Source organism: Cariama cristata, unplaced genomic scaffold (assembly GCF_000690535.1).
Source record: "Cariama cristata isolate BGI_N322 unplaced genomic scaffold, ASM69053v1 scaffold5158, whole genome shotgun sequence".
Lineage (NCBI taxonomy): Eukaryota > Metazoa > Chordata > Aves > Cariamiformes > Cariamidae > Cariama > Cariama cristata.
The window spans coordinates 430-13360 of record NW_009632697.1 but is presented as its reverse complement, the minus strand read 5'-3'; the positions used below and the strand labels follow the sequence as shown (position 1 = coordinate 13360).

Sequence of the window (12931 nt, the reverse complement as noted above, 5' to 3'; positions counted from 1 at the left end):
CGTCCTATGGTATGGAATATCCCTTGGGTTAGTTTGGGTCAACTGTCCTGGCTGTGCTCCCTCCTAGCTTCTTGCTGGTAGAGCATGGGAAACTGAAAAATCCTTCACTTCGAGTAAGCACTACTTAGCAACAACTAAAACATCCGTGTGTTATCAACGTTATTCTCACACTAAACCCAAAACACAGCACTGTACCAGCTACTAGGAAGACAATTAACTCTATCCCAGCCAAAACCAGGACAACAGCCCTGCTGCATCTTCAGCATTTGCAGTAATATCAGTGCAAGTGTACAGCAACACTGAACTGCACACTAGACTTCTGGCTTTATGGCGTTTTCTCAAGTTCCAGATGCCAAGCCATGGTAAAATGTACCCCAAAATCTGTGTCGCTTCTTGGAAGGGTTCCTGCGCCAGAACCGGAGCCTGGTGTTCCTCCAGTCAGTCGGCATGTACAGTTGGAACAAAGATCTCTGCTGCTGCAGCCACAGACTGTGATGTGCTTTAACTTCAGCGCAGGAGGGCTGGCGTTAGACTTGCGTGCTGGTAATGGCTTCTCTTACCAGGCAGATGGGGTGCAGGTGCTGAGATGTGGCCAAAGCGTGATCACTGGAAATGTCAGGAGTGGCCACATGCAGATTTGTATGCTTTTCAACAACCAGCTTAAGATGACCTCTTCATTTTCTCTTTCCATGTCCTCTGTTTGGCTTTTAAGGTTTTTAGAGCAGTGACTGTCTTACATGGAAAAATTCCATTCACGTGAAAAATTCATCAGTGGTTCTGAATAAGGCCTGCAGGTTTTAGTAACTTTTAGACTCTTACATATGTGCCTCCCTTCCTGTTTAATTAAGCCTCCAAACACTCGTTTGAGCCGTAGCTATTCCATATGCAGGCAAATTGAGATTCTCAAGGGTAAGAGCTATTTAAGTTGGTGTTTAGAAGTCTGAGCCACTATCTAACAACTCTCTGGAAGTCTAGGTTATTAAAATTTCTTAATTCCCATTGAAATGGAGAGGAGAAGCATCCTCTGCAGGTACATAAGATGCACAGGTGGCTGTGGCTGCAGACATTGCAGGTCACCCTGGAATTTCACAGTACAGCAGGGTGTGAAGTACAGCAGTGCCTGATCTCACCATACATCCTGACAGTGAGATGAGGCCAGGCGGTTCCCTTAAGGACCTGGAGGAATGTGTGCTTTGACAGCATTTGTTTAAATCACTTCTTTAGAAAGGAGCTGGAACTTGCCTCCGTCCAAGTTGCCCAGATACCTGACGTTAGGCTCAATTTGACATCACCCGGTATATGAATAATTTTAGGTGACACTGCAGTGAATTCTGCTTTAAAGTTAAGCAAGTAAAGGCTGCATAATTTTTTTTGTTTTTCAGAATACACAAGCTACTTGATAATATCTATCTGACGTGGCTGTTAAGTAGGTCAGTCCCTAGCTGATGGAAACACACCTCCTGCCATTGTCTGTGAGAGACTGCCGGGATAACAAGACTTATTGGCACAGGTTGCCCAGAGAAGCTGTGGATGCCCCAGCCCTCGAAACGTTCAAGGCCAGGTTAGACGCGGCTCTGAGCAACCTGATCTAGTTGAAGATGTCCCTGCTTATTGCAGGGTGTTTGGACTAGATGACCCTTAAAGGTCCCTTCCAACCCAAAGCATTCTATGATTCTACTTTGGTAGGAGCTTTGTGGTCAGCACTCGCATCGACACGACGGCCATTAGCTTGGTAACTGTCAGAGATGAGGCTGAGCCTGATACACTCCAGTGAGAACGAGATGTCAGTGGTGTGTATTGCTGGAGCTGAAATTCGTGACTTTTAGTCATTCTGTGCAGTTTTGCATTGTTTACCTGAGGGTACGCTTCAAATCAAAGGGTTGCTTAAGCAGCAGAAAACACAAAACTGGCTGAGAAAGGCTGAGGTTTACTCAGCTTCAAAAGGAGTTGTGATGTTGTCCGGCCCCATCAGAGCTACGATGTTTTGCCCTTACAGCACTTAAAGAAGCTTTAGGGGGAGCTGGGAGAGGGTGCTGGGACTCCGTGTCAGTAAAAAGCTGCTACGCTAGAAATACTCAAGAGATGCTGTCAGCATCCCCCACCTTAGGGAAGGGGAGGAAGTAAAATCCACTAGAGGAACAATTCTGGAGAGAGAGAAAGACTTGGCAGTATGCATGGAAATACTTATATTTTAATTTATTTATGTACATATTGTTGGGACAGGGGTGTTAGATCTTGGAAAAACAATTTAAGGCTTGGTTTTGAGTCGCTTTGGAGTTTTTGGAGTCACTTAGACCTGATGGCATCAATACCTTTCTTAGAGTAGGAGGAAGCTGATGCAGGCTGACAAATTGTGAACTCGACTCAGGTAGGGTGGTGAGCACAACACTTAGGGTACAAGTGTTGACCCTAGACAGTGCAGTGCACTCACCTACCACTGCCAAGCAACCATGTGCTGCTGCCAGAAAACCTGCACAGAACATGTTTGGTGTTTGTAACACAAATGCATGCTTGGCTTTATGGTGGTATGGAATAATAACGCATACAGTCCCCCTTCACTTGGAGGTATGAGGTGTCTGTCTGGAGCTCACCTGGGTTTCAGAAAACAGGGAGAGCCTGAGCCCTGCAGAGTGAGAGAGTACAACGTAGGTGAAAACTCTACACTAGATCCTCCTCCTGTGCAAGCGGTGTGAGCACATTCTCAGTAGCTCTGAATAATTTTACACTTGGCTCTAAAACGTCATTAAACCCCAGGGGACATAGCTGGCCTGTATTTCACCAAGACTTCCCATCAAGGACTGCTGCTTGCTAGAGAACACGCAGCCCTTCAATCATACTAAGGCGTGTTTTTGAGCTGCTTAATCATCCATTTTAATTTCACATCAATTCAACAACTGATTGAATACAGCATGTTTATTCCCTTCCAAATAAATCTCAAAAATGAAGCCAGCATCCTGTCCATATCACAAACATTTCAGTACTGCTCAATTAGCAGTTCCCACCCATGCCTTTGCTAATGATGAGAGAGCTACCGAATGGCACCTGTAGCTGGTTAGATGAGATCAGTCCAGTTAGATTTGACAGTCATGGTATTAGACACACACAGTGCTTCGCTTGCAGGCCTTAACACATGATTCAATGAGCAGACAGGAGGTATTCACTGCTTTGATCTTCTTTGCCACATCCTGGAGCGGCATATATGTATTTCCAAGGGGGAACTGTAAACTGTCATTCGGTTTATATCTAAACACCTTCCCTCTTCTTTTTCATTGTTCCTAAATCCCCTCAAGTAGCTCTTGTGCTTGAAAACTGTACATATCACAGGCATGTTTCCCTCAAGAAATCTCTGTATTATGCAACAAAGGAATCATTTTCTCCTCTGTGTCCCCTTTTATCTCTGCTTTACAAAAAGGTTCTTGAAGGCATTGTTGTAATTTTTGTTAAATGCTGTATAAATGAGAGGATTAAAGAAAGAATTGGAGTAGCCAAGCCAAAGAAAGATGCTTTTCCAGATGGGTGGGATGTTGCAGGAACAGAGGGGACTTATTAATTCTGTGATGAAGAAAGGGATCCAGCACAGTACAAAAACTCCAATTAAGATGCCAACCATCAGAGCTGCCTTTTTCTCTTTCTGTTCTCTCCATGTTTCTCCATCTGTCTGGAAAGTGATAGCTGCATGACGAGCTGTAAACACCATCTGTGGTTCACGCGAAGCTTCCTTCACCTCAAAACAAAAGCAAACATGGATTCTTACCAAGACAATTTGTTTGAGTGAAGTATTACCTTTAAATGACAGCACGACATCTGTGCACCTAGCACAAAAGGCCCCAACTCCATTCCTTCCATGCTAAAAGAAAGAAAATGCCCCAGAGTGCCAAAATTACCAGACTTCTCATTATGTTAGAAAAGCTGTTGAGTGTGACTGACAAAGTTAAATGAAGAGTAACTGATGCCATGTGTGTTGTGGGCATTCTTTTTCAGTTTATTTTACTGGATGCCTTGATACCTAGTGGGAAAACAATCAATTTGTTAAGGAAGGCTAACAAAGGCGCATGCCTTCTGCCTATCCCTAAACCAGACTCTCCTGCACTGCTACATGACCTTTAGGGTTTCTTAGGCCTGAGTCGTAAATGAATTTCATTCCATTGCAGGCCCTTTGGGTCATTTCCCTAAGGCATTAGGGAAGGACCTGCAACAAATGCCCGCTGGTCAACTGCAAGGTAAAGCTAATTTCTTCAGCTTAATTGCCTGGACACAACGCTCAAAACCCCATCCCTGGTGGGTGCGGTAGCTTGGCACCACAGCTTGTGCTACAGAAGGGACAGAGCATACCCCAAAAAACTCAGCTAAATCTCCAGGAAAATTTTTCCGTCAGAACCTTTTTTAATGAAAGAAAGGGATTTTAATTAAAGGAAAGTTTTAAGAAATGTGCCTGATCTTTGGAAAATGCTGATATTTCATTACACCCCCCAAAAATCATAAATGCCTGAAATAAAATTGAATACTTTGGAACTATTTCAGTGGAAAGTTGTCCTCAAGAAGAAGACCTTATGAAAGACAGAACTTGGGTGCCTTCTGCTCTTCCTTGACAGAGGCTCTCTCATCACAGGCACTTCTCCCACCTGGAGAGGGACAGAGCAGCGTATTGTGCCATCTGCAGCCTGGTCACAGTGCCAGCACAGTATATGACAATGGGAGCATAAGGATGCACCTGAAATGTCGTACCCTCAGGCACTGTGCCACCACTTTGAATTAGCTTATAAAATACTCTGGTAGTAATCAAAGAAAAGCTTCGCTGCAGAAGCAGCATTTTCTGGTCCTCATTTTCTCTCTTCTGTCAGCTGTCCTTTATTTCACTCACATCTACTTCGTATTCTCACAAAAAGTACCCCATTGACAGAAAAAACAGGATTTCGATCAGCGTCCAGTTCAAACTCCAGGATCAGCAGAAGTTACACAAGAGAGGGGAAAACGTCAGCTACTCCAGGCTGCTGACGGTGCTTATCGTCTCCTCTCTCGCTAAGGGCAAGACATTCATCTGTGCAGTGAGTATAGCACGGTGCTCTGGGTGGCAGCGAGACTGTAGCAAATGGGTTCTGGGCACAAGTTACCAATACACTTAGAGTTTAACCAGAAAAAGATACTCCCTTGTGATTTTAATCTGAAGCTTAAAGTATCTGCGAGTTTAAAGTTCTTCTAGGCACTACAGTTACAAAGACAGTGCAATAAAATAAACAGTCCAAGGATGCAACCTGAGGCTCTAAAATTTGTCTAAGTGATAATTCACAGGCACTGCAAGACTTTGACACCACTGCAAAGATGGCTTGTTGTTGAATTAGCCACATATTCCACATGTGTGTGCCACCTTTGTGCAAGCTTTATAATAGATGGAGGGCCTCTATTTAATAGGAGCACAGCAACTCAGAGCGAGAAGCCCTGGCAATGGCTAGACAATCACTCTTCAAGATGGATATCCCTGTCTTCAGCCTCAGACATGAGACATGGCTGCAGAATGTAAGAGCAGCAGATTATGGGTGCAGGCAAATAATGGAGGAAAATGAAAATCACATCTGTCCTGACAATTAAAATGGGACACCCCTCATGTAGCAAGGATCACATCATTTGTCTGTAGAAGGACTTGCTCTGCACATCCTTAATCACACTCTGTAAAAAGGGATGAATGTATGACATGAGGACAAATTTGTGACAAGCAACCCTGAAAGATTACGTCTTAGCCCTGAGGAATAGCTACATAAATATCCTCTTGGGAAGTGCCATACAAAGGACTTTGTCACTAGCATCAGGGATAGTTTGGTACTGTATTTAACCCTCAACTCTTGCTCAAAAGATAGAGCTTGCAGTGTGCCATCATCAAATCAGAGCCTTTTCTTTTCAGTACTTCAGGTTTTAGAAGGCTTCTGACTGAACTGCAGAATTTACTAGTAGCAACTCTTTTATCACTTAATTTCATATTGTGAGGAAAAGTTATTTAATTTATTTTGATAGAAGATACCACAATCCTCAGGTGTTTTCCCTATGCATGAAACATGCATTTACAGCCTGGTCAAGCTCCTACCCAAAACAGAGGAGTTTCCAGAAACTCCACTGGTTGCTAGATCAGGCCTCTGAATACTAAAGAGCAAGCGAAAATAGATCATGATATTTTTTGTAAATTACAGGACAGCAGTTGTCCTCCTATCTACATAATTTCTGCTCTCTCTGTTGTCACAGCTGTTTTTCCAATTATTTTTGGCTAGTTCTGCCTGGGACTTCTGAGTAATGTCGTAATAACAGTAATAATAACCAAAGTGCAAATAGCAGTCTAATGCTTTGGGAAAAATAATGGGATCTCGCATGGAACTTTCCATTAAGTAAACTGTGTAAATATCCCTGGCAGACTGGAGATATTTTGCTTCAATTTTCCATAAGAAATCCTTGGAAAAGGATACACAAAACCTTCTTGAAAAGGTAACTAGAATCCCTGCTCAGCAAGGTCCTTCAGCCTATGCCTTCAACAGGACTTACACAAGCATTTAAACCTTGGAAGCTGCGTGAAAGCTCAGCTTTCCATGATCATCAGCGTCTAATGCTCACTTCGTATGTTGTTTCCAGCTGACCAACCACACACGCTGAGTGTGACACTTGCTCAGTCAGCTCTCCATCAGGCTCGCCTGCCACGACACCTGCCTCTCAGGCATTCCCGGCATGGGGTACCGTTCCAAGCGCCAGCTCCCGGCGTGCGCGCTGCCACTTGGCAGACCTGTGATCCAATGGCCAGCTGCTCCGGGCTTCTACTACCGCAAAAGGGACCAGCCTTGACACAGGGTTTCTAGTGAGGCCCTGTGCTCAACGCTCCTGTGCTCCATGCCCCTGTAACCACATCAGCTTTGCTTGTGGTACTGTGCTCCCTCCCTGCCTGGTCACTGTATAGACCTGTACAGGGCTGCCAGCATCTCCTCCCTGCTGTGGAGACTGATTCATCAGGGGACAAGTCCACTAGATTTTAAGTTAAACACAGATTTCATCTGAAGTGCTGTTCATATCAGAAAATATGTATCAGTGCAGACTGCAAAGTTGGGAAAATCCAACCTTGCATTATAATTTCAAATTCTTTGATTTTTATTGTTTTCTGTGTTTTGCTGCAGACCTGACTCATCTCCCTGGCCTGGTTGGTGCAAGATTATCCTTGCTACAACTATCAGCCCCCAAGACTATGTTGTCAAGGCTGTTTGTTATACGCCGACCCACACAACGTACATGGAAAGTAAATTAGTCTGCTGTAGGCAAACTCTGTTGCGGTACACAGTGTTGGCAGGGGAACCATGCTAAAGGATTCCCCCTCTTACGCAGGCATGGGGTAATCTGCTGTAATTTGGCATTGTCTGAACAACAGCACAGGCCAAAAAGATTATGTAGCTGCTTTCCAGCCTTGCCAATTGTGATTTTCTTGAACTAAACACAGCTCTGACTATACCAAATCCGCAGTTTCCAGTGCCAATGCTGGAGGCTTTGTGTGACTCCAATTTCTAATGTAAGTGACAATACCTGACCGTTATCCCTGTGCCGCACGGAACAAAGGACAAGCCCACTATAAAACCTTTCCTCTCATTTTGGGCCTACGGATGAACGCTAGCGAGCCGGCTGTGGCAGGTGAAAAGGTGGTCACAGACTGTAAATTAAAGTAATCCATGAAGATGCCTTAGTTTTTACTGGTGACATCTCTCATGTGAGCATCTCTGCACAGTGTTGCACACTGTTCTCAGTCAGTGACTAGCAGCACACTATGCCTCGGGCACAGATTTCCTTCCATCTGCCCAGGCGCTGCTCCAGGAGTTGCGAGTCAGGGGTAGTGGGGAAAAAAGCTGGTATGAAAGGACTGCTCTCTGAGGCTAGTATTAGGTTCTGAATTAATGAAATCAGCTATTTCCAGGATAACAGGCTCTCAGAAGTGCAGAGACGACTACTTTCCAGTCAGAGTATCATAAAGAGAGTTAAATGAAGGAAAAGAGCTCTCAGGTACAAATTCTTCTACAGACACAAAGGAAATTGGTTTTAGTTCCAGAATTCATTCTTCTGTACGTTGATCAGCAGTTACAGTTCAATGCCACTTCTGTTGTTTGTCTGTCCCCAGTAAATTACTACTACTGAATGGCTGCATGTTCCTAGAGCTGTATGTTCCCAGTTCCCGTGTTCTTAGCAGCGTTATAAAAAACACGCCACTAAGGAGTTTCTGATGAAATCCCTTGATTTAAAATGTTCCTTATAGTTTTAATGATTGTTATTACTGGTCCTTCATGGCAGGCACCGTGTATGTGTTTGTACTATATCTCTAGGGTCTGCAATAATATAACAACAGTAAAAATGTCAAAACATCAATCAAATCTGACTTACTATCACAAATTCAGAGTTTTGCCTACTACAGTGTGATTCAGCAAAGATCATTACTGCCTCAGTGCAGCTTTGGCATACTTCTTGCTCTTTGAACAAGAACATGAGAAACTGAAATGCACAATGAAGGATCAAAACATAGGAATGTCTACACTTTCTTGGATGCTCCACCAATATGACAAACAGTACATTTGACAGGAAAAAGAACACCTGCTTTCTCTCACAGGATTTTCTTCTTCATACATCAGAAGGCTGTGCTGCCATCCAGCAAGACCTGGACAGGCTGGAGAGCTCGGTGGAGAGGAACCTGATGAAGTTTAACAAGGGCAAGTGTGGGGTCCTGCACCTAGGGAGGAATAACCCCATGCACCAGTACAGGCTGGGGGGTTGACCTGCTGGAGAGCAGCTCAGTGAAGAAGGACCTGGAAGTCCTAGGGGACAACAAGTTGCCCATGAGCCAGCAACAGGCCCTCATGGCCAAGAAGGCCAATGGTACCTTGGGGTGCATCAGGAAGAGTGTGGCCAGCAGGTCGAGGGAGGTTATCAGGTTATCCTCCCCCTCTACTTTGCCCTGGTGAGGCCACATCTGGAGTGCTGTGTCCAGTTCTGGGCTCCCCAGTTCAAGAAAGACAAGGAGAATCTGTTTTCTCTCCTGTATTGCCCTGACTGGTTACGTGGGTTGGAGAGGCTGAACAGGCCAAGGTGCAGAACACCACTGCACTGCTGGAGCTCTGGGGCCTGGTACTATCTAAAGTGGGAAGGACTCTCACAAAACTGCTAAGGTTTGGATCAGGCCTAACTACTCATACACTATACAAGGTACTTTGAGAGGGGAGAACCCCAACCACCAACAGAACTTGATTTTTAATTCCTCACATGGAAATTTAATCCTGACTCTGCAATTGCTACATGTAAGAAATCCTGACATTCAGATTCTGCCATCCTTGGCTCTGCAGGGCAAAATCTATGCTACAAGTGACTTCATTGATTTAAAAGGGCACTATCCAGCAGTATCTGCTGTTTTACAAGCAGTCTCATTTATTTCCATTGGACTATTTACAGAAAGAATTATTACCTACTGTCAACAAGGTGCGACAGAGTATAGCTCTCTGTCAATGATGATATGTCACTAGTTTTTTTAGGAGGGTCACTCACATCAGTATTGACTGTAGAATTCACTTTTTAAGGAGTTTCATGATGAGCAAACAAATAACTATACAAGCAGTAGTCTAATTTAGGGTCCCAATTCTGCAATTTTTTTGCTTCAAGGGAAAGTAAGAAACAAACTCTCATTAAAACTAGAAGCACCTCAGAATTTTCAAGTCTATCTCCCCCACCTGCATTTTTTTCAAAGATTTTACAAAGCATTTTTCAAAAACACAAGTAAAATTTTAACCCAAACCGGCTCAAAATAGTAATTTTGTAACTATTCTATTCAGCACATCTATTAAGATTACAGAAATATATGTATGCCAACTTTCAGCTCAGAGACAACTGCCCTTTCTCTGTGTATGTATATATACATATATATATATATGTACATATATATACACAGTGGCAACCTGCAAAGCACTTTGGTACCTGGCTTTGTTGGCTGAAAAGCACTGTGCAAAACCATCAAGGTATCATCATAACTGTTCCATGTGATGCATCAGTTTCTTAAAGGCATTTCTACTGGAGTATGAGTGCTATGACCTCAAATCTTTTCCTCCTTAAATTAACTTGCTAGAATTAACCAGCTACACTGCTGGGTATACCTCAGGCCATAAACTGGAGCCCTATCGCACAGTTCCAACTCAGGGCTAGCTGACAGCGAATTCCTGAGTTCAGTACCGGTGTCTCTCCCAGCAGGGCCCACCACTGTTACTGCTCACCTCCAGCCTGGGAAGCATTGCCAGCCTTCGGCATCAGCTGCCAAAAGCCCCTCTAATGTTACACACATCAACTGGTGCAGGGCACCCAGGGCAAGAGCTGACATAGATGCAGAGGGCACTTCACACCTGGAATAACAGTGACAAAAGAAAAACATTGCAGGGTGAGCACGACAGGTGAGCACTCTGAGAGAAGGAAGGGATGAAAGAAAGTAAAGGTAGGAGAGACATTAGATGAGAAAGAAACAGAAAATTAGATTGAGTTGATGGGCAAAATAAGGTAAGTGGAGCAGACTTTGCCCCGTCAGAGAGGACAGTGCTGGCAGTGACAGCCTAATTACCCCTGTATGTGGAGAAACAAAGCTGGATCACCTCACCAAGTTTGCCACATACACTGGCAATGATATCTTTGTGTTTGCATGTTAAAAAAAACCTGGGTTTTGCCAAAGGAACAGTAGTGATGTGTTTGAAGATTCTTCTCCAGAATTCACTGGGGAATTGCTGCTGGTCCTGTGGACTTCATGGATCCTGCTTCTATAGGCTCAAATGAGATCAGGATAAAACTTGGTAAGTTTCAGGCTCTTAGAAAGGAAACCAAGAAGAAATGCATCCTGACTGTCAGTTCCCTTGATCCACAGGTTCATTTACTGTACACCTGTGCAGGTGGGCACCAGCTCTTCCTTCAGATGATGGGTAAACATTTGCAGGTGAATCACAGAAGTCTTTTTATTTAAGTCAGCGAAGGAAGCTGCTGGGACAACAAGGAAGGTTGCCGCTATATACCAATTGCAGATTCATGAATCACTGTTACAAAAGGAGAAGCTAATATGTCAATCACTGCCAACATAAGAAAGATGAAGAACCACTGGCTGGAGCATTTGCTGGTATTGAAGTAACAGCGATACTGGCAGCCCCTCCAACATGGGTATTCAGCTCACACCGACAGAAGCTTTTTTGTCAGTATAGCCTAAACCAGCTCCCAGACACCGCATCATCAAAAACCACTCACCTGCCAGCCTAGCTGTGCCCACACAAGGGCTTTTGCAGACAGAACTATGACAATTAGGAGCTAGATGTTTTTGTGTTAAGACTGACATACGAACAACGTGTCTCTGTATAGGCTAAAATTTAAGCAGCAACACTTCAGCTCATTTAGCTGCCCAGAATTTTGGATTCAAACTAGTACTGTATGAGTATGTGTGTATGTAAAAGGTAAACCATGCAAAACCACCGTAAATATTCAGTTAGATTTTGTGCTTGGAAAGATTATACATTAACTCCAAGCAATACATTCATCATACTTAGAACAACTTGGAAAGAAATTTGGTGCAAACAAGCGGATGACAGCTGTAGGAAGGAAAAAAAAAAAGAATGCCACTAGAGGAGACATTCTCATCTTTTCTAACACGTTTTCTGCTTTTGCATAGAAGACAGCTTCATAAATCAATTTATATTACAAATATCTTCAAGACATCAGGACCCAAATCTCCAAGTCTGACCACATATAATTGCCATTGCTGTTATCTCTTGCTAGAATCAGGGGACACAGCCTACAGACTTTTATCCATGACCATAATAACCTTTCTTACCACGACTCCAAAGTTAGAGGGATTTAGCAGAGGAGTAAGGCTCTGCAGGATTAGTCCCAATTGAAGAGAAAATGCTCCATGTCTCCTTCTGTATCTTTAACAGCCACACAGATCATCTTTTGTTATTGACGAAGGGACTGGACTTAGCAGGTACAACACGCAATCACAAAAACGCACTATAAAGAATCATTTCCTCCACGGTTAGACACGAGAGTCAGGGTATGTGACAGAAAGCAGAGGGAGTTTACAGTGAGCGCTACCGAGCACCTTGGTGACATGGCATGGGTGACAGCATCATCACGCAGAGATCCTGACTTAATGGGACACAAGGGGCTAGCCCCAACCCTTCCGCAGGGACACAGCTTTCCCTTCAGCTAAGTGTATCCCCAAAATGAATGAGACCTCCCACAGGACTAGGGCTTTGCAGGATTACAGGCAATGTTTGGGATAAGAAGAAGGAGGATGTGATTTTTAAGACGGCTGGTAATTTTAAAATAGAAACAATTCATTGCTTCAATACTACGCAGTGCGCAGTATGTTCCCACTATGCATGGTAAAATAGTGCAAGTACATAAATAAAGCGTACAATCTGCTTATTAAAATCTATTCAGACACTGATAGATCCCACACAAAGACTGTGCTGGCAGATAAATGTGATTGCATTTACTCTGTACATGACCTAGGAATTTTATTTATGTCTTTGTTTACCTCAGCAACACTGTAAAAAGATGAAGTGGAAAAATAAAACTAAGGAATGGTAAGTTCAGACTAAAGAGACAATTTTTAAATGGCTCTCCAGACTGGCAGTGAATGCACCTGCCACTTACTCTTATAGCACACTTAAGAAAAAAAATGAGAATAAAACTCTTCTCCAAGACTGGCACTTTTTGAATGGCTAAATACCGCTCATGTCCAGTCTGTAACAGACATACATTCACACAAGAGCCCTAGGGCATGGTCTCAGTCTTCTCGCTGTGCCGAAACCACCGATGCAGGGGTGATGGCTGCGAACAGACGAGAAGCAACAGAGCAGGTGCCTGGGGGAGGCAGCGGGGATTCTCCTCCCTGTCCCCCACCCTTACC

At 43.8% G+C, this 12931-nt stretch overlaps 1 protein-coding gene across 1 annotated transcript in view; it reads right to left on the bottom strand.

Annotated features, from left to right (window-relative positions):
• Window positions 1-3391: 3391 nt before the first annotated feature.
• The window catches only part of LOC104166508 (5-hydroxytryptamine receptor 5A-like), a gene marked incomplete at its 5' end in the record, with an annotated part of 9965 nt that continues 425 nt past the window's right edge, over window positions 3392-12931 (bottom strand). Inside the window, 3 exons of the mRNA XM_009706461.1 lie at window positions 3392-3724; window positions 9110-9119; window positions 12116-12162. Of these exons, the coding sequence (XP_009704763.1) occupies window positions 3392-3724; window positions 9110-9119; window positions 12116-12162 (390 nt within the window). The remainder of the gene's footprint in view (window positions 3725-9109; window positions 9120-12115; window positions 12163-12931) is intronic.